The sequence below is a fragment of the Heliconius melpomene genome, chromosome 1, assembly GCF_056956725.1.
Source record: "Heliconius melpomene rosina isolate 202511_hmr_F chromosome 1, ASM5695672v1, whole genome shotgun sequence".
Lineage (NCBI taxonomy): Eukaryota > Metazoa > Arthropoda > Insecta > Lepidoptera > Nymphalidae > Heliconius > Heliconius melpomene.
In genome coordinates, this window is record NC_140389.1 from 13,582,153 (window position 1) to 13,603,517 (window position 21,365).

The following is a 21,365-nucleotide window of genomic DNA, read 5'->3' on the forward strand; positions in this document are numbered from 1 at the left end:
TGTTATTAAATAAATAAATAAAAGAACAATAAGTATTGTATAGTCGTTTTGTAAGTGTGGTATTTGTTTTTTGACAACATTTAAAATTATATCAATATTCAACCATTGACCGCGGCTTGTGAGTATTGTGTTCGTGGTTACTATAGCAACATGTACGAATAAACCACACCTATGCGAGACCTAATTCTTATTCAAACAAGTCGAATAGTCGAATTCTAAATTTTGTTTTAAAGTGGTGTATATATTAAATCAAAATATATAAAATAAATATTTTTTTGATTATATTTTTTTGTAATTATATAGGAACATGAAAGTTTCTTTCAACGTTACGTATTTTGTAATTTCTATACAAAAATGTACTGTAGTTTAAGGATCGAAGTAATACATTAAATTAATGGACATTAGAAAATCTATATGATTATATAACCAAATTCTTATATTATTTCTTCAAAAACTATGCCATAGGAAAATTTATAATTAAAGCTTTAAGAAATGTCTTTAGAAACCACTAAATCGCAGTGTATAATAGTCTGGTGGATTGTAATTGCCGTACCAGTAGTATCAGCGGGCATTGCTTGTCTTGCAGATCCTTGTTTGCATGGTATTTGCATCGATGACATTAACAGGTATGTATCTAATAACATTTACTTATTGTTTAAAACTTTAAGAATCAGCTACAGCTGCTCGCTGTATCCGCACTCAGCAGGTAGACAACTTTAAATGCTTCAAATTGGTTAATTTCTAAAGAAAAAAAACAGGTCTGATCCCTTCATCTTTTTATCTATATACAAGATTGACAATTTATATTATACGGTTATATTTAAACTTGATATTATTCAGATATTAGAAGATATTTTTTAACCACTCAACAAGAAGCAGGACGTTCCTTGCTACTAAGAGTACGTAGCGTCACAATGTATCCCGACAATAGCAGGGTAAGCAGATGGAACCCTAGTGTCTCTGTTCCCATTAAGATATTTCCGTCCCCCACCTTTCGTCGAATTCTCGAGGCATTTGCATGTTGGGTGGCGGAATTCAACGCCGTGTTTTGCCTCGTTACCAGTTAATGGCAACATTAAATATTTAATTTCCTCGAATACGAATCGAACCCACAACCTGTCACGTTTACAGAGTTACAGCTCATAAAGCTTACTCAAAATTATATCCAGATAATTAAAAAAATGTTAATGCTCAATAAATAATATATTTTCAGTACATATGCATGTTATTGCATCGATGGTTACACTGGAGTGCAATGCCAAACAAACTGGGACGAGTGCTGGTCTAGCCCCTGTCAGAACGGAGGCACGTGCATAGACGGTGTAGCTGCATACAATTGTTCGTGTCCAGATGGATTTATAGGTAGGTACCTACTTAAAAATGAAAATGTCGACTTTATACTTTTGCTAATTTTTACTTTTACATATGACGGATAAGGAAGGATAATTTATGTGAAGATTTTCATTTAGTACTTTGAACTCAACTTCGGTAGGATCCTTCAAGCGATGTTCGGAGACCAGGAAAAACCTGGAAAATATGCTGAGATACGGCCGCGACATTCTAATAGTACCTACGTTAAAACTTTAAAAAACAAAGCACTACAACGTTTTCCTTTTATTATATTCCTTAAGGAACAACAAGTACCTACTACTTAGTATGTAGTATCTAATGGTATTTCCATGCAATAATAATTAAAAATTATAGTATGAACAAACTCGTACTGGTCCGTGAGTCCTTTGTGTATATATCCATTTAAATTTATTAAAGCGATAATAAAGCGATTGCGTGTAAACTTTTGTATGGAAAGGTTATTGTTTCACAAAGTGAAATTGTATTACTAAGAATGATCAATTAATTTAATACCTACATTTTTGCAAATAGTTAACTTTTTTTACAAATTTATTGTTATATTTGTAATATTATAACTATGAAATACCATTAAAAGCGATATTTAATATAATAAAAATAAACGCAATAAAAAACTAAAATATATTCATTTGCCAAAAAAATATGCGAATGCGAAAATATTCTATCAAAATTTTATTATAAAAATACCAATGTTTTTTAAGGGGACAATTGTGAGACTAATTTCAACGAATGCGAGTCTAATCCTTGCCTGAACAATGGCACTTGTATTGATATGACCAACGAATACGTTTGCCACTGCATCCCTGGTTTTTCTGGAGACCATTGTGAGCTTGACGTAGCCGTCTGCAATACTAGCGAAGAAGTTAGGTGCTTTAATGGCGGAGAATGTATTGAAGGACCTGGATACAAATTCTACTGCAAATGTTTGGCAGGTGTGCTCGTTTTATTTTTTTTTTGTAATTTATTCACAATTTGTTGATAATAAAGGAGTTAAGTTAAGTTAAGGAGAGTATTCTATGTTTGTACTCCAAAACATCGATTTTTTTGTTATATGAAATATTGATATTAGAGGTTATTGTCTATTCTTACTAAGGGATTCATTGCCCTGTTTAAAATTTATATTTCTTAGCTCTGATAAGAAGACAATAAGCGGAATTCCGTCACCAAAAAGCAGTATCGTGAATTGGGCGGAAAGTGGGGACCGTATTGTCTTAAAACTAGGCTCTCTCTGCCAACCCTGCTATATGCGGGTGTTCAATATTAGGCGTGCACTGCAACTCCCGCAACACGGGTTAATGACCTCGTATTACGCAGTAGTCTGTTATGCTTATGTGGTTATAGGTAGGTACATAAATTTTTATGATTTTTGAGGAAAAAATATAAATATGCTAAAAAATGTAAACAGACAAGAGAGAATAGAGGTAACATAGTGTTAAGACAATCTGTACCCCACTTTCCGCCGAATTTTCCAGGCGTTGCATATTGACTGACGAATCAACGCCGGGCTTTTTACCTTGATGCAAGAACGAAGAAATTAAAATATTTATAAATAATAATTCATTTGCTCGAATGGGGATCGAACCCACATTCGTCTTACGGTCTTACCCTGGTGCCCCTGCACCACTACGTCGTCAAATATGCTACCGAGTGGAATTTAAATAAGTATATTAAGATTGCGCGTAGAAATCACGTCCATTATGTCACGTCCAATTCTTTTATTATACCTACCAATTTTATAGGAAGTTCCAATATTATCACGTATTTAATTTTATTTGTAAGGCATTATATAAAAAATCGATATTCATAGGATGGGCTGGACCGAAATGCGAAGAACAAATAGATGAATGTCAATCTGATCCTTGCAGAAATGGTGGTGTGTGTATCGATGTCCACGCGGACTATATGTGTGCATGTGCTTACGGTAAAGTTTTTTTGTAAATAGCAAGAAATAAAATATTCTTATGGGGGTTTTATTATCAAATTCACGTTTACAATGAAATTAAATCAAACATTTAAATAAGTTTTAATTCTTATTAGCGTCACGTTGTATCCCACACATAAAAGTGGGGGACAGGGAACCTAGGAACCTAGTGTTAAATCAGTCTGTTCCCATTAGCACACTTCCATTACCCATTTTCGCCGAATTCTAAGGCTTATCGTGTTGAGTGGCTGAACTCAGCACCGCGCTTTGCCTCGTAACCAGAGCGAAAATAATTAAGTTTTAATTCAGTTCATATTAAAATTTTATATTTTGTGATAGTTAAACTTACAACCATTTGTAATTTTTAAGAATATGTATCTCTTTAAGGTTTTACTGGTAAAAGTTGTGAAGTGCAAATAGAATTTTGCGACGAAGACTCTTGCAGCAACAACGCGCTATGCGTGGTAGAGGACGGCGTGAGGGTATGTTACTGCGTCCCCGACTACCACGGTGAGAGGTGCGAGCTGCAATACGATGAATGCCTTTTGGGTCCAAAGTGAGTGATAATAAAATCATAATCTTACTAATGGCTTTGTATAATTTGGTTTTAATATATTTAATAATCACTTTATGCGGGCGAAGCCGCGTTTCCATAGCTTGTATAGTATTAAAGTATTAATTAAATGGAATAAGGTAGGCAGAGAGGGTGAGAGAAAAGACGGGAAGGCAGAGGAAGCTTAATGTTAAAACACTTTATTACCGTAGAGTTATTGGTATGCCATTTTCTGTATTAGGTACGTACTCTATTATTCATTAAATAATCTATAGATAAAAATAATTCCAATACCTAAATTAAATACTTTATTAAATTACAAAAATTATTATGCATAAGGAAACTAGCTAAAAAACTACACTTTAAGGCAATTATTTATCAGACTAGACTGGTCGATGAGCAAAAATATCATTCCCGACTACAGACGGTCTCCGCCCCCGTGCAGACGTCCAGACGAATCGATCGTGATATTCTAAAACTATTTCAATTCACATAATGGCTTCATATTACAAACACGTAATATATCATATCATACGATTGGTATTAAAAATTATTAGGTATGCTTTTATATTAGCTACCTAACTTAGTGTTAAAACACTACATTCTCTAATCTCCGCCTAATTCTCGAGATATTGCGTGTTGTTTACAAGTTACTTAACTCAACGCCGCGCTTTGTCTTCTTATCAAAACGAAGAATTAAAATAAATTATATCCCCGAGTAGTAATCGAACCGACATTCACATCACACTTCGATTATGTTCTATTAAATATTGAAGTGTTCATAACTTAAAACTACTGTTCTCATAACATTAAGCTACAACTGAATATTTTTTGTATATTAACAAGATATTTATCTCATACAGATGCATGAATGGAGGAACCTGTATAGATGGAGTTGATAATTTCACTTGCTCATGTCCACCACAACTTACCGGTGCTTTATGTGAATGCTTTATCCAAGACGATGGCGGCTACGATTGTGAATACATTATTTCCACATCATTACCTGGTTTTAATGAAACGAAGACCACGACAACAATATACACGGAATCAAGTAGTATGGACAGTGTATCGACAATTGATTTTACTAAATATAATATGACTATTGACATCGGCACAACAGCACTTGCTATTACTGAATCTACAAGTGTAACGACTTCTAGTGATATTATTCTATCTTCAGATTTTACAACCGATTCAGGTTTTAGTACATTAACAACTAAACTCATCGAAACCGACACTTCTGTAGCTACTACAGAAATGCAGGGAGGACCAAAATCTACAACAGATTTAGTAACTGGTACCGTAACTTCAATGATAGAGACTCAAAGGACACTTGAAATTGATGATTCTCGAACAGAATCTACAACTGAATGTAGTGATGTTTGTACTAAACAAAATGTGTCTACTATTAATATACCACTACTGACTGAATCTACAAAACCAACTGAAGTAAGTAAAGAAACGACACAACAAACAACGAAAACAACAGAAACAACATTTATAATCACAGATGATAATGTTAGTCCAACTTTAAAATTGACAACTGAACCAACCTCTGAAGACGCAACGACAATAAGTCCTTTAGAAACGAATAAAACTGACTCAACAATCAAAACTCCTGTCACTACTGAAGATATTAAAACTGATTCTCCTTCCGTAACATCTAAAATGGACACGACCACAGAAAATATGTTCACAGACACGCCAGTAGGTAAAACGGATTTTACAACATTTACTACTTCCATTGAAGTAACAGAACCTAGCATAGAAGGGGATGAAACCACACAAGTACTACCAACGTCTCATTCGGATTGCACGGATTTTGTTTGTCATAATCATGGAACATGTATTAATGGAATACATGGAATAAAAGTGAGTGTTAAATTGTTTTCCTATTTTCTTAATTCAATTATAAATGAGGTAAGGAAATATTTTTAAATATCACTTTGTTCCGCAATAGGCAGAGATCACAGAGTGATGAGAGTAGTGTCAAGACACTCTAGTCTCCACTTTTCAACCAGACTAGGAAAATGACAATTCTTTATTGCCCTAGATGGAAGTCCAAGCCACATCCGGATTATAGTTGGACGCTGTCCCACTACCCCACGACGGCTTCTATCAAATAATGCTTTATATGTCACCAAATTTCTGTTTTGCGTTAATAAGAAACTAATATAAATAGGAAACAATTTGTAAACATGCCGTAACTTATTTTCAGTGCCATTGTCTCTTCAACTACGAAGGAACCTTTTGTGAAGATAAAATTATAATAACCTCAGCAGCTTTTGATGGAAACTCTTATATTTCTCATCATGTTAAAAATTCTACGACTATTGAAATCCAATTTAATGCAAAAACTTTAATAACTGATGGTCAAATAATGCACGTTGATATCACTAAAGGCGCATACATGAAACTCTACATGAGCTCTGGTTTATTGAAGTTTGAGTTTTCCTGTGGCTACCAGACGATGCTTCTGAGTGAACTCAAAACTTACGTTAACAAAGGATATTTAATGAAAATTGAAACGAGGTATGTACTTGTTTATAAATGCCTATCAGATGATATTTTAAGAAAACAAAAAACTTACCGAATAAAAGTAAGTCCTTATATGTCTCGTGTTATTGAGGCCGTTGTGGCGCAGCGGTATAGCATCTGACTGTAAGCCCGACTTTCGTTCGATTCTCACTGGGGGGTAATGAGGTATTTTTCATCTAGTCCCTCTGGTAAAAATATAAAGCGCTGGTTCCAACCGGTTAGGTAGCGCTATTCAATGTTTAAAAAAAAATGAGCGGTTCGTAGGAATCGAGTGTCTCAACACTAGACTCTTTGCCACCCAACTATGTTCAGGATATAACGTGAAGCTAAAAAAATAAAAATAAAAACAATATTTAGTACATTTCTGTGTGCTAACCTTAAAATTAAAATATTTACAGATTAGACCTGTATTTGAAGGACCGACACTGTAACGCCACCCTGCGCCTCAACGACACAGTGGCGATGAGCGGCGGGCAAGTGTCCAGCATCGCGTCCTTGGACAACAATACTGTCATTACTTTTGGAAATACACCAAATACTAATTATTCTGATGATAAACCTTTTGTTGGTTGTATTAATGATTTAATTGTAAGTACAGTAGTATTACATGAGACATTTTAAATTTTACCTATTATTTACATATTTTTGCTTTTTTTTAACATAGAATGATAAAATTATATTAGCTTCAGTGTTTTTAATGCAAATTTAAAATGATTTGGATAGTTGATTACTATCCAATCCAATCCAATCCAATCCAATGATATCCAAGGAATGAAACTCATTAACTAATCCAAATTTTAATAACCTAATATCCTTAATTTATTTATTAATAATATAAGTGGTGAACGGAGTGTCTTAACAGATTCCCGATTCCCTCTGCCTACCCTGCTGTGTGCGGGATACAGCGTGAAGCTAAAACAACTTGCGTTTATTGAGATTGTGGTAAATTGTAATATTTGACAAAAATTAAGGTAAATGGCGAAAAGCGTGACATATTCGACGATGCATTCGACGCGGAAGTGACGCAATGTTCGTCACTATCATGTTTATCTTCACCATGTCTAAATGGAGGCACCTGTAGCGACCATGGGGACAGTTACACTTGTTCTTGTGCCAATGGGTAAGTCGTAACTTATACGAGTACATATTTAAGTACTTATACAAATTTATAAAATTTATTTTATTTAGCTTTTGTTTGTTTGTTGTTACTTTTTATTCGTTTCTTTAAAAAGTATTTTAATAAATTAAGAAGTTTTCTTTTCTATACTGATATACTGATATGATGATACTGACAGATGATACTATTTTTTTTTTGGCTGGCATGGCACTTATTTTTTAGGTGGATGGGAAATCATTGTAATCATTCAATTTGCGATCATAACCCTTGTCAATATGGAGGCAGTTGTGTCCGTCACCCAGGGAGTGGATTCTTATGCCTTTGCCCATTTGGCAAACATGGGATATTTTGTGAATACAGTAAGATATTTTCTTTATATATGTAGACCTATTGTCGTTAATAACATAGTAATGTTATATTAAAAATCTATTCATTCATACGTGCAGCTATATCTATCTCCCAAGAGATTGTTTTTTGTTTTTCTTCATATAAATATAACATCAGGGCTGACAAACGTATTGGTTATTTTATATTTGTTAATTCTTTGTCTTAATTTGATAATCTTAATATGATAATTCTTGTGTGAATTTCAAGTATAAAATAAACATTTGCGGAAAGATTTTTCTGAAATGTAGTATCCACATGTCAGCTAATAACTATCCTAAATTTCCTCAACAGATGTCGAAATAACTCGTCCTTCGCTAGCTCCAATAACAACTGGTGTATCTTCCTACGTAATGTATCCTTTATCCTCTGCGGCTATGAACTCCGATAGGTTTGACCTGCGCATGCGCTTCCAAACATCAGATATGGACCAAATAGCCTTGCTAATGTTTGTGGGACAAAGGGGTCGTCACGATTCAAGAAGTCAGCATCTAGCCCTAACCTTCGTTAAAGGCTATATTATGTTGACATGGAATATGGGAAGTGGTACGTTATGTTTTTTTTCTTATAACATACTAGGACTTTAGGCTTCACCCGCTTATTCTAAATAACCTTGACGTTCAATGTTATTTCATCATTTGAGACTAACTAAGAAAAACATCATAGTATTATATAGCACTTCTGAGGCATGTAGATTTCATAAGAAATAACTGAACAGTAAGTAGTTCCAGAGTTCTATCGGCAAATAAACAAACTATTCCGCTTTATTATATTACTATAGTATACTCGTAGATGTACCTACATTTTACTTTTTATGTAAATGATTAGATTATTCTAAAACAATAATTAAATATTCTTGTATTAAAATAATATTACAAGAAATATTCGGCAACTAATAATAATAATAACAGTAGTTGCAATGAATACAAGAAAAAAAATAACAATACTTAATAATATATTTCAGGTCCAAGAAGAATATTCACATCTCGCGCAGTGGGGGCTCGTCGTGGCGGGCACGTGGTCCGAGTGTGGCGGCGTGGGCGCAGTGCTGGACTCATCATAGACAGCCGTTACAACATTACTGGGAACGCGCCAGCTAACCGCTCTAACATGACTCTTTTACCTTATGTGTATATTGGTAAAGTATAATATTGTACTTTAATTTTTTTTTTATCCCGCATATCTAATGTCAACACTACGCTTTCCACATTTCGCTCGAACTTCATATGTCTTTTTTGACACTTTGAAATTTGAAAAGGGATAGTCCACTGCAGACATTTGGATATCTACTCTAAAGTCCAATAACCTTATATTCGGTAACGATATTTCCACTGCCCGTTGAGTAGTGAGAAATAAAAACAATTCTTTCCCCGAATAATGGTTGATAGGTTTATTTGAGTATTTTATTCAAAGTATAAAATTTTTATATTCAATTTCTTATATTCGTGTATGTTGTAGGTACATTTGCACATATGAAATAAATATGTTACAGGAGGTCATCCATCCCAAGATTTCCACGATCTGCCCCATGATTTACCATTGCACAGTGGTTGGCGAGGCTGTGTGTGGGAGGTAGGCGGTCAGGCCGTTGCCACAGGCAAGGCGGTGGGGGGTCGCGGCGCGGGACAGTGTGGTGTCACGCAGTGCACTGCCAAGTCATGTAATGCCCCAAGAGGTGTTTGTATTCATTCACCTGCTACTTACGGGTATGAATGAAAATAAATTATTTTTTAAAAATTTTATTAGATTCGTACTGTATCCTATATACTTATAGCAGTCATACCCTCCACATTTTCCACCCAGTTTTTCCACAGAGTTTTGAGTGGAGGCACTAAACACCGTATTTTATTCTTTACCAAGCAACGAAAAAATATATCATTCCCTCGAGTGGGTATTGAAACCATAAGCGTGTCAGATGCTGTGAGTGCGGCTGTCTCCACGATAGCCTCAATATATTAATTTTATGACAATATACTTATGATTTCCCTTCTAATGATTTCATCTCCAGCCAATTACATTTTCGTATATATTCCTAATTGTAATCTGAACTATCCTTTTACAATTTAGTAACTTTACACTATTTCTTTATAGGTGTATTTGTAACGATGGTTGGTTTGGGGCTACATGTGGCGTGACGCGGAGTGCTTGTGATCGTTCTCATTCTCAGTGTAAAGGAGCCTGCGTGATGACTCTTGATAATGCGGAATGTGACTGTCCTTACGGAAAAGCTGGGGCTAATTGTGACCAAGGTAACTACGAGTATTAGTTAATATTAACTTAGAGAGATCAATTATTTAATATTTTCCTTTCTTCGTAACAAGACAAACATTGTCTTGGTAACTAGACAAAGCGTGGCGTTGAGATCCGCCACTCAACAAGCAATATCTAAAAATATAAGCTTGATAATATAAGTAATAGCAATTTTACAATTACCGTACATTAGATATACTCAATACAATTTTTACAATTTTTGTAAATTGGTTTTCTAAATTTTTATAATTATTGTTTACCACTAACAGATAAAAAAACATTAAATCTATTTTCTATCTTTTTAGATCTAATACCAATAGATATACTATTCATGGGCACAAGATCCTACTTGAAACTACTCCCTCGATCTATATCTAGTGTCAGTTTAGCTCTCGAGGCAGAAATAAAACCAACCAAGGAAAGAGGTATTGTGATGTTCGTACAAACTCCTCATTTCTATACAACGCTGTCGTTGCAAGGCGGATTGCTGGAATATAGATGGACAGGTGATTTTCATTTATTTTACTATTTTTACTGTTTTAAGTTATTCGATTATTGTTGTGAAGAAATTCTTTTAACACCTTCTTCTCAAGGCTTTATTGTAATTTTTTTTAAAACCGCCTTACGTAATATTGTTTTTTTAACAATAAGTTTTTATAACACTAAGCAAAGAGTGGTGTTGAGTTCCGCCACTCATAGTGGGAAACAGAATTGTCTTAATGGAGAACGGTAGTGTCTTAACTCTATGGACCCTGGGAACCAGGGAACCTGGAAAAGTTTACTCGATACGTTCAATTTTTTTATACGTTTTTCTATTTTCAGAGTTTCATAACACTTTTACGAATATTTAAAAGTAACAAAATCTCTACTTCCAGATCAGCTTTCGGGACTGACATCTCTGGTCAGGTCTGGTGTAGTGCTTTCGATGTCACAGTGGCACGGCGTGCGCGCCGGTCGCTACGGGAGCAGGCTGTACGTGTGGGTCGACGGCGCACTCACTACCGAAACCATGCTCGCGCACGCCTACCCGCACACAGCTAGCGAAGCTACAATTGTCGTAGGTAGGGGGCGTTAATCAGATCAGATAGCTTTTTTTATGGAAAAAACCAAGCAAACGAACTTTCGCATCGACCTGATGCAGTTCGGTCTTTATCTCAAGTTGTATTAATAATATTACTTTTTATCAGGAGGAGCTAAAGATTTGTCTACTTTGCCTTTTGATGTAATGTCGGGACCACCCGAGTCATACGGCGGTTGCTTCAGAAATTTGCACATAAATAACATAGTTTTGCCATTGGAACCTCAAAATATTGAAGGTGCGGTTTTAATTTTAGATTTATTATTATTTTTAATGAAAATAATAAGTTTATTAAGTGCAACGTAAAGCAGTTCCAATTTGCTTGATTCATATGACGGTTGCAATATAGTGACTCAGTTACAGTAAATAAAAATATTTAAATATAGCATAAAGCGCGGCACCTGGATAAGCTAAGCAGAAATTCAATTGTATTTAATTAACATTTACAGAGGGTCGAAACGTGGGCGCATGTGAGGGCGCGGCGTGCAGCGCGGGGGGAGGGGGGGCGCGGTGCCGGCGTCGGGCGTGCCGAGCGCCGCAGTGCGCCGGCCGCTGCGTGCGCGGGCGCTGCGTGTGCGCCAGCGGAACCACAGGCCTGCTGTGTGACCAGCGTGAGTGAATTCTAAGACCGTATCCACACTATAGTGCCTGTCACGGCTGTGATCAGTGTGATGATAGTTTTGAATATAGCATTGAATAAACGATTAATATAATTATCTCTACACTCTGCACTATCATAATTTGCATTAAATGGTACAAATGGTACAGCAATAGGTAATTATTATCTATATTAAAAAAAAATTACGACATATTTAATCACCTACATGTGATTGCACACTGATACAAGTGATGTCATATTTACACATGTGATCACACAGCCACACATGTTAAACAGATCCACACAAGAGATTAAATATCCACACATGTGAGTGAAAACACAGCTACACATGTGAAAACACATCCACACATATGATCACATATCCACACATGGGATTATACAGCCATACATATGATCACATGTCCACACATGTGATTACATATCCACACGTATGATCAGACTTTTATACATTTGATCACATGTGTGATCATGAAACATGAGATCACGCATCCACAGTTATAATCATATATATGCGATTCCACAACAAGATGTGATGATGTGATGTGATCGCACCACCACAAATATGATCACATATCGCTATAGACGTATATTCCTATTGTTTGTAATTTCCTAGGTATAAATGTAGCTGTGCCGCAATTTAACGGCGACGCCATGCTGTCTCTAACCAGAAGTCACTCCGGCCACCAGCAAAGATTGAGCTCGGCTCCAACAAGGCCTTCATACGTTGCGTTTAATTTTTCAACTTCTGATCCGAACGGTCTTATATTGTGGATAAACATGGTGAGTCATATGATCTATGTATATATAGATAAGTACTTCTTGTATCCACAACCATTGCATCCTTTAAAAATGTGAGATCATGTGAAAAAAACTTATTTCCAAAGGTTTCGAATTTTCCGGTCTACGTTATGTAAAACGAGACATTGAGCTAAACAAAACAGAGGTAACAAGATAAAAATATATTAATAAACTGTTTTCGTACTTGGTATACCGTTACGATAAATATTAGATTTAAAAAGCGAAACCGTGTAAAAAGATTTGGATAACAGTGAGTTAGTAAAATATTAAAATATAGTTTAATTTATTAATAGTAGACGTGATAATTGCAGGGTATTGACTATTTAGGCTTAGGTCTAGAAAATGGTTATCTCAAGCTGACCTGGTCTCTTCATTGTAATGGTAGTTTAGAAAAGACACAGGACTTCCCCACACCACCTCAATTAATTTCTTCTTTAGTCCAAGCCGGTTTCATGGCGGACGGGCAATGGCATTCCATAGAATTAAGCATGGAAAACTATATAGCATTTGTCGTTGATAATAAGACATTTGTAGAAGAACAATGTTACAATGAGTTTGAATATGAGGACATTGATCTGTTTATTGGTAAGTGTATTGTTTTTTTTATTATTGTAGCCAAAAAGAACCTGGTGATAGTTGTCTTTGTAATATTCCTTCCTTTTTAGTCTTAAATGTAAGTAAACAGGTAAACGTTAGGTAAACAGGGACTCAAATCAAGAAGACCCAGTTATATCGAAAGTATCTAGCTTTAAAAAAAAAGGTTTATTTTATAGTCGAGGCCGTCGTCTTCGGCACAAGCATATTACTGTAAACGCAACGGTTGTGGGTTCCAATTCCACACGGGAGAACGAATTATTTAATGTTATCATTTTCTTGCTCTAGTAACAAGGCAAAGCGCGGCGATGAATTCCGTTACTCAACACACAATGCTTTGAAAATTCGGCGGAAAGTAGGGAACGGAGAGTCTTAGGAGAGAGGAGAGAGGAGAACACTAGGCTCCCTCTGCCTAACCTATGTGCGGGAAAAAAGCGTGAAGCTAAAAAAATATTTACGGTCAATAGAATTTATATTCATTAAAATGACTAGGTACTCGTGTCATAGGGGATGGGTTCAGATTTTCAGACCGACTGCCCTAGGGGTGACGGATGACTGACGGATATTGGGAGACGTTTAATATGCTGACACCGAAATGGGTATTGTTTGCATACAGGCAAATACAACCCTGATAAGATGAGATAACAGACCGATAATAACACCAACACGCCCGTGTAGTAATATCCTTTCCCATTGCGCTAGTATGGTGTCTTTTTTATTTTTCATTGCTGTAAATTGTCTGAAGTTTAAGTGCTAAATTTAAAAATTAAACTTTTTGCCCAACTTTTTCCCTTCAATTACACATTATTTCTGTATATAAAGTTTCAAAACAAAAAAAGTATGTGATACTAATTTTAATATAAAAACTATCTGCTTTATTGATTGAATAGGTGGCGCCACTGATGAAGACGGAGCTAAAAAGATGTTCCCACAAAATTTTAAAGGCTGCATTGACAAGATTTCTATACGACGCAACACCTTTTTAACCAATTACACCGAAGTGTACAGCGAAAATATTCGTTCGTGCCAATTATTTCCCACTGCCTCCTAAATGTAAAAATACCAAATGTTGATATTTTCTAGTTATCAATAGTATATTTGAATAAAATAATAGAGAGTTATCGATATATTACGTCACACGAACGTCGTGATTTTTTTACCCATCCCCGTATTTGTCAGTTATTTTTACTCACACAAAAATCATATTTTAAATATATAGATATTATATTTTGAAATGTGATATCCTGAAATTTAGAACCTCTCCACTCTCTCAACGTTGTCACTCTTCATCGACATCCTTCCCTTCCTTAACGTGTGACGTATTTTATGGAAGATCTCTAATATACATGTACACAGGGTACATGTATGTACATTTTCATACAATTAACTTCGTATAGATATGTATGTAATTTATTCTTTGTATGTAAAAATAAAGAAAAAATAAAAAGAAAACTCACCTGATACTGAGGTCATTTTTATAGATTCAATTATTCCATAAATAAGATATCTACCTAATATTTTCTTTTTATTTAATAACTCGTCAGCGTAGTTTGTAAGAGAATTAAATACTCATAGTACAAAACCTTTCTAGTCTTATTTGATAATATATTGTTAATTTGTAATGTAATTTTAATAAGATAGTATGTAATTAACGGTACTACTTTTATAGAAATAGCATACGTAGCAATAAAATGATTTAAGATTTTATGTGCAATAAAGTGTTATTATTATTTATTAAAAGTGCAAGTTTTATAAACACCTTTTGGAATGTTTTCCAAATTCTCAACAATTTCATAGAATGATTTCTTAAAATCTGTCATCATAGCTATTATAAGTTAAAGAGAATAAGAAATCAAGATCATGTAAGGATATTAGAATGAGGGAAACTTAGTTAATAAAATTGGATTGTTAAAAAAATTAAACTTTGATCGTACACAAAATATAATTTTATTGATATATCCATGTTTAATAAACGGATACATAACATCATCAAATATTATATTATAAACATATACATTTCGTTATACGTTGCTAATTGAAACACAAATACAATATGAGATGCTATCCCCATTAATCATATGTTTTAATTTAGAAACGTTTAGTCTCAACACAGTGTTACAGTTACGCAGTACGCTGCCATAGGGTCGGCGAGAGCACAGTGCAGGAGGTGACGAGCCCGGGCCTGGCGGACCTCGTCCGTCATCAATTTATGGTCAATTTGGTACAATTTTTATATTTACAAATTCGCCATTGGCTTAGATGCGACCCTAAATAAGAAATAATTAAAAATTTATTTATAAATTTTATATAAATTCTTGTATAATGTCGAGCCAGACCCGCCGCCCCCAGTTTTGCACTCGTGCCTCTCGTAGGAAGCTCAAACACGATTTATTTACATTCCCACATTAAAGCAACATTAAGTCGTAGAATTCATTAGGCCTATTTACAAAGTGGAATACAAAGTTGGAATGCATGACTGTATCTGTAATACACTTTAGCTTGCGATCGGTGTATCATACAAAACGTTTACATATCTAGGAACATCAGATCCCACCTTTACAAGACACTATAGAACATTTATATATTTTCTAATAAATATTAAGCCATAAAATAAATAAATTGACAATTGCACGTTAGGATTATAAAACTTTCGAAAATTAACCAGATAGTTGTGGCAATAACGTCGCAAGCTGTGCTCGCGGCCATCACTCCTCAGTGGGACGGCACGAAGACTGTCATCTCAGCCAAAGTTTTATTCAATTTGAAATAGAAAAGTAGGAATGTCTTGATAACGTTAAAATATACGTATAAATATCATAAAGAAAGAACAGAATGAGAAAATCACAGAATATAATTATTAGCATTAATCACGTATTTAAGATAAAATATTCGTGCGTAAAAATAAGCTTATGTCCATGACAAAGTATTACATCGGCGGCACGAACGCGAACATTGAATGCGATAAATGATTCTATTACATATGACATTACACCACAGAACCTTTAAATAACATTTATATGTGAATAATGACACGTACGTTTACGTTCACGTAAATGCCATATCCACATTTACTATAATTCGTATATTTGAATATAATTAAAAAAGATACTCTGCCTACCTACAGTGTAATTGATTCATTTAAAAATATAATTAGACCAAAGTCAGTAACATTTTACTAATATATCCATTAATTAAAATAACAAACACCAATACGGGATGAATCTATATTTTTTTTCCATTTTACGTTTTGGAACACAGATATTTCTTAGAAATAAAGTCAAATTTGACGATCTCCTATCGATACACCGGGTGGTAACAATCTCAATAAATTTATAATCTCTTAAATTCATAAACAATTTACTCTATATTACATAATGTCATCGATTAAAGGTCATGATTTATAATAATAATAATAATAAAAACAATTAATACACTATCGTCAATAAAACGCGGAAGGTACATTAGAGGGTAAAGAGACGTGCGCGTCGGTCGCCGCGCCTCGGCTGGCGGGTTGCTAAGTTCTCGGGAAATCATAAAACAGTTCGATTTTCATCAAAATGTACGACAGCATTTTAAAACAATTCTAAGACACGAAGCATATATTTTTAAAATCAGTCTCATTCGCATAAGGAAGTGATCACAGCACACACACTGGAAACTCGTTGGAGCGAGGGGCCTTGTCCCTCGTAACAGAATATTAATATTAGAGCACCTTGGTCGCTAACTTGCTATACTTAAATATGATAAAACATGCAACAGATCCTTTATTAATAAAAATATAGAAATGTATGGGAAATACAAGCGGCAGGGCGATTTTATAACCGAGAAGTATATTTTATATCACAATAAATACAACTTTTATGTTTCATATAATTTACGTAAAATAGACGATTCAGCAGAAGATACGAAATTTTAAAAGCATAGACTAGAACTTAGAAGATCTGAGACACAGATTGGATTAGGCAAAGTTAACACTTCTTACATATACATTCGCATCAAAATAGCAAATCCATACTTGTAAATTCACTAAAAATACATATACGTGAAATCTAAAAAACCTCGTTAAAGGCGTTCCCTAGGCCTTTCGTTTAGTACAGTCGATTAAAATATTGGAGATATAATAAAGTCATCGCCTAGTTCATCTGAATATTCATTAACCGAAATCAAAATATATTAAAAATAAAGCGATTAAAGACAGCGATTATCTCGCGCGTCCCGTCATTTCATGGCGGCGGCGTACAATTTGATTATTTTATTATCTACTATATACATATAAATATTTCAGAATCTCCCGCGGTCGGGGCGGTGTCTCGTCGAAGGTTTATATAAATCGAATAATTGCACTCCATCGCGTCAGTCGGTCGCGGGCGGCTAAAGGCGGGCCAGGGCGCGCGGCCGCGCCGCCGCCAGCGCGCGTCACGGGCGAGGCTCCACCAGGCGCTGCACCAGCACGGCCACCAGCACCGCCACCACTAGGAACACGGCCGCCATCAGCAGCGCCGTGTGGCGCGGCGCAAGCTCGCGCGTGGGCCTGGCCCGGCGGGGGCGCGCGGGCGCTGGCGGTGCCGCCACTGCGAGCCGCGCCGGCGCCGACCACGCTCCCGCCAGCCCGCCGCGCACAGCGCCCACGCGCACCAGGTACTCCGCCCCGTACTCCAGCTCCTCCAGCTGAAACTGCGTCTCTCTGCCAGTGTATACCTACGAAGCCGACCATGCATTACATATAAGCCTTTAAAAGGAATTAATCCTATAGAAAGAGAATAAAGTTCATTTGGAGATCGATTACCTCTTTGAAGACGGCGTCCTTGCCGCGCGCGCACTGCAGCACGTAGTCGGCATCATCCACGGCGTCCCAGGAAGCGCGCGCGGCTCGCGGCGGCAGTAGGGAGAGGGCGGGTGCAGGCGGCGCGGGCGGCGGTGCGGCTGCGGTGCGCGCGGGTACGGGCTCGCCCCAGGCGCCGCGGCCGCCTCGGTCGTCGCTGGCGCGTATCCGAAACGTGTAGCAGGTGGCTTCCCGCAGCTTCTTCACCTTGCAGGAGAGCGCGGAGCCGCGGTACACGGGGCGGAACTCACGCGCGTCTGGCGCCCGCATCTCGACGCAGTACTGCGCGCCGTCGCCGGCGGGTGCCCACTCCAGCCGTAGGTGGTTGTGTGCAGGCGTTGTGGCGCGCAACGCGGGCGGCGGCGGCGGGCGCGGGCGCGTGGCGGCGCGGCTCTCTTCCGACCAGACCCCGAGGCCCAGCTCGTTGAGCGCGGCGACGCGCACCCTGTATACGGTGTCCGGCGATAGGCCCTCCACTAGGTGCTCCGGCAGTGGGCCCTCGGTGTCGAATGCAGTGTCGTCTAATTCCACTCTGTATCTTAGTACTTCTGCACCGTGACACGGCGGTACCCGCCAGTGTAGACGAAGTGAATCTGTAGTTGCCTCGTGTCGCAAGCCGTGGGGCGCGGCGGGGGGCGCGCGCGGTGTGAGGGCGTCGCGCACAGCGGACCAGGCCCCTCGTCCCGCAGAGTTTGTCGCGCATACTCGGAAGAAATAAGGGGTGAAGGGTGTCAACTTAGTTATCGAGCAAGTAGTATCCATGCCCCTGTACACTTCCGTGAAAGCATCATCAACATTAGCCACGCTCATTTCGAGGCGGAAGTCGACAATCGGGGCGCCATTGTTGAGCGGCGCGGTCCATTCGAGGCTGGCGGCACGTGGGCCGTCCACATGCACTGTCGGCGCGTCTGGCGCGTCAGGAGGCGCAGGCGCGGTGGTGAAGCGCAGCGCGGCGGAGGGCGCGCCGGCGCCCACGCGGTTGACGGCGGTGACCCACACGCGGTACTCGCGGCCCGGCAGCAGGTCGCGCAGCGTAGCCTCGGGCTCAGGGCGCTCGAGGCGCACGAGGCGCACGAGCCCGTCCGTGTCGGCCAGCTCGAGGCGATATTCGGTGAGCGGCGCGCCGCCAAGGCAGGCAGGCGCGCGCCAGCGCACGGGCGCGTCGGTTGCGCGCGGCGCGGCGGCGGGCTCGGGCGCAGCGCAGACGCCGGGGCAGGCGGACTCGGTGAGCAGCGTCTCGGCGGCGGACCAGTCGCTGTCGCCGGCCACGTTGGCGCAGCGCACGCGCGCGCGGTACTGCGTACCGGGCTGCAGGCGGTCGCAGTGGGCCTCACGCTCGGGCCCGCGGTATGCGCAGCTGTAACCCGCGCCGCCGTCGATCTCCAACGTGTAGGTGTGCACCTCGGCGCCACCGTCGTCCGCGGGCGGATCCCACCTCAGGCGGAAGGCGCGGGAGTGTATCTTGCCGCGGGACGCGGGCCGACCCGGGGGGCCCGGTCTCTCCGGCAGCGTGCTGTAGGAGACCTCGGGCGACCAAGGGCCCTTGCCGTCGGCGGTCTCGCACCGGAGCCGAAAGCGGTACTCGGTGGCGCGGCGCAGGCGGTCGCACACATGGGCGCAGTCGGGCCCCGAGTAGACGGGCAGGTAGCCGTGGCCCTGCACGGCGTCATCCATCTGCAGCGTGAAGTCCTCGTCGCGGGCGCCGGCGCGGCGGTCCCAGGCGAGCGCTAGCGCGGCGGGTTGCGCGCGCAGGAGGCGGGGGGGCGCGGGCGCGGGCGGCGGCGGACCAGCGGTAGAAGCGGCCAGCTCGACGCTCCAGTCGCCACGGCCGCACTCGTTGACGGCGGCGAGGCGGAAGCGGTAGGGCGTGTGGGGCTGCAGGCCGGCGGCGGCGTGCTGGCGCGTACGCGGACGCGCGATCTCCGCGAAGCCGTCGCCGGCGTCCATCTCGAGCAGGTAGTGCACGATGCGGGCACCGTTGTCGGCGGGCGCGGGCCAGCGCAGCAGAAGGGAGGTTCGTGCGCGCTGGTGCAGGCGCGGCGCGTCGGCGCGATCAGGGGGCGCGGGCGGCGCGCGGAACGTGGCAGCTTCGCTGGCGGCACCGGTCACCTCTCCCGCACGGATTTGCAGACAGACGGAATACTCGCAGCCGGGCCGCAAGTCTCTAACCCTGTAAGTAATAATTGAAGTAGGAATTATAATGACTCTTATCATTAAAAATGCATAATTTTCAGCTATAAATAACGATAATACAGACCGACATGATAGTGACGGACCACTGTAGATGGCTTTGTATCTTCCGCGATCACCAAGCAATAGATCATATGTTAATTCCACATTTGGGACAGAGACTCCTTCAGGACATGGTGAGTTCCATTGCACCAGTGCACTTGTTGGTGTTATGTCACTAACCTTTAAATACAATGAAATTTATTTAAATATTTGGAGATCAATAATATCTCAAAACTATATGAATAAAAAAATATACTTTTTTATTGTAAATTTCATTATAATATCAAGGCCGTTTGAGGCCGTCACAGAAACACTCAGATTGTGTCTGACTGCAAATACGATGCCAGTGAGTTAGATTCCCACTTACGAGTTTAATACATTCATTACCTATTCAACACGTAATGTCACGAACGTGTGCCGAAAATTTTAACATCAGCCCCCCCTCTGGTTGAGTTTTTGAAAGAATTTGAAAAGTAATTGATTTTATTATTAAAAATACACAATCTTCTTTATTATTAGTGTATAATAACTGCATATATATAAATTTTATTAACAATTAAGCCTACCAGAGTGGTCAAATTGCTGCTTCTAATATCTTTATCAAAAATGCTAGATTACAAGTTTTTTTTTTCTATACCATATAGCTATATATATAAAACAGCTGTTTTAACAACAATATAAGAACATTTTTTATAAATGTTGTAAAAACGGTTTAAGCTTTTAATTTCATAATTTTGATCAGTTTCAGAAATTGACTTCTCTTACAGGTTTTGAACATTGGTTACCTGAGGTGTACGTGTGGCCGATAACATATCCAGCAGAGCTTGTGTATCATTGTCATCATCCCCTTGGACAGAAGCCCCTGCAGATGAACCCTCGCCTTCCGACCATGCACCAGATGAGGCACCGCCACTACCTCCACATCTCCCATTCAGCTCTTTTCTGGGAGACAATGATGGAGTGCTTGCACCAGAATTGACCTCTGTAGATTGTATAAAATACTACTTTTAAATTATAATTATAACACTAATGTTTTCTTTTACCTTTACACTGTATCTCACACATAGCAGAGAAGGCAGAGGGAACCT

At 39.2% G+C, this 21,365-nt stretch overlaps 2 protein-coding genes across 4 annotated transcripts in view; one reads left to right on the forward strand and one right to left on the reverse strand.

The window, feature by feature from the left end:
• The first annotated feature begins 408 nt into the window (after positions 1–408).
• Positions 409–15,163, forward strand: eys (eyes shut). Its single transcript, XM_085188776.1, has 21 exons — positions 409–626; positions 1,214–1,362; positions 2,070–2,300; positions 3,176–3,289; positions 3,677–3,845; positions 4,706–5,717; positions 6,064–6,377; positions 6,782–6,971; positions 7,355–7,503; positions 7,723–7,859; positions 8,179–8,430; positions 8,849–9,022; positions 9,377–9,590; positions 9,976–10,133; positions 10,440–10,640; positions 11,010–11,195; positions 11,322–11,450; positions 11,662–11,823; positions 12,445–12,611; positions 12,941–13,214; positions 14,114–15,163. Exons 1-21 carry the CDS (start codon positions 493–495, stop codon positions 14,272–14,274), a joined length of 4,677 nt encoding a protein of 1,558 aa, XP_085044902.1. The 5' UTR covers positions 409–492; the 3' UTR covers positions 14,275–15,163.
• LOC146541581 (fibronectin type-III domain-containing protein 3a-like) overlaps positions 15,147–21,365 on the reverse strand; it is a 37,068-nt gene continuing 30,849 nt past the window's right edge. For all 3 annotated transcript variants that reach the window (XM_085188791.1, XM_085188806.1, XM_085188797.1), the window contains 4 exons: positions 21,063–21,259; positions 20,303–20,457; positions 18,010–20,215; positions 15,147–17,921 (listed from right to left, as the gene is read on the reverse strand). In XM_085188791.1, coding sequence (XP_085044917.1) covers positions 17,640–17,921; positions 18,010–20,215; positions 20,303–20,457; positions 21,063–21,259 — 2,840 coding nt within the window. In that variant the 3' untranslated portion in view covers positions 15,147–17,639. The remainder of the gene's footprint in view (positions 17,922–18,009; positions 20,216–20,302; positions 20,458–21,062; positions 21,260–21,365) is intronic.

Excerpts from the sequence above, each read along its gene's own strand:
- eys (XM_085188776.1), top strand. The coding sequence starts at position 493 with ATGTCTTTAGAAACCACTAAATCGCAGTGTATAATAGTCTGGTGGATT. Across the intron at positions 3,290-3,676 it reads TATGTGTGCATGTGCTTACG|GTTTTACTGGTAAAAGTTGT; the intron begins GTAAAGTTTTTT and ends TATCTCTTTAAG. Across the intron at positions 11,451-11,661 it reads GGAACCTCAAAATATTGAAG|AGGGTCGAAACGTGGGCGCA; the intron begins GTGCGGTTTTAA and ends TAACATTTACAG.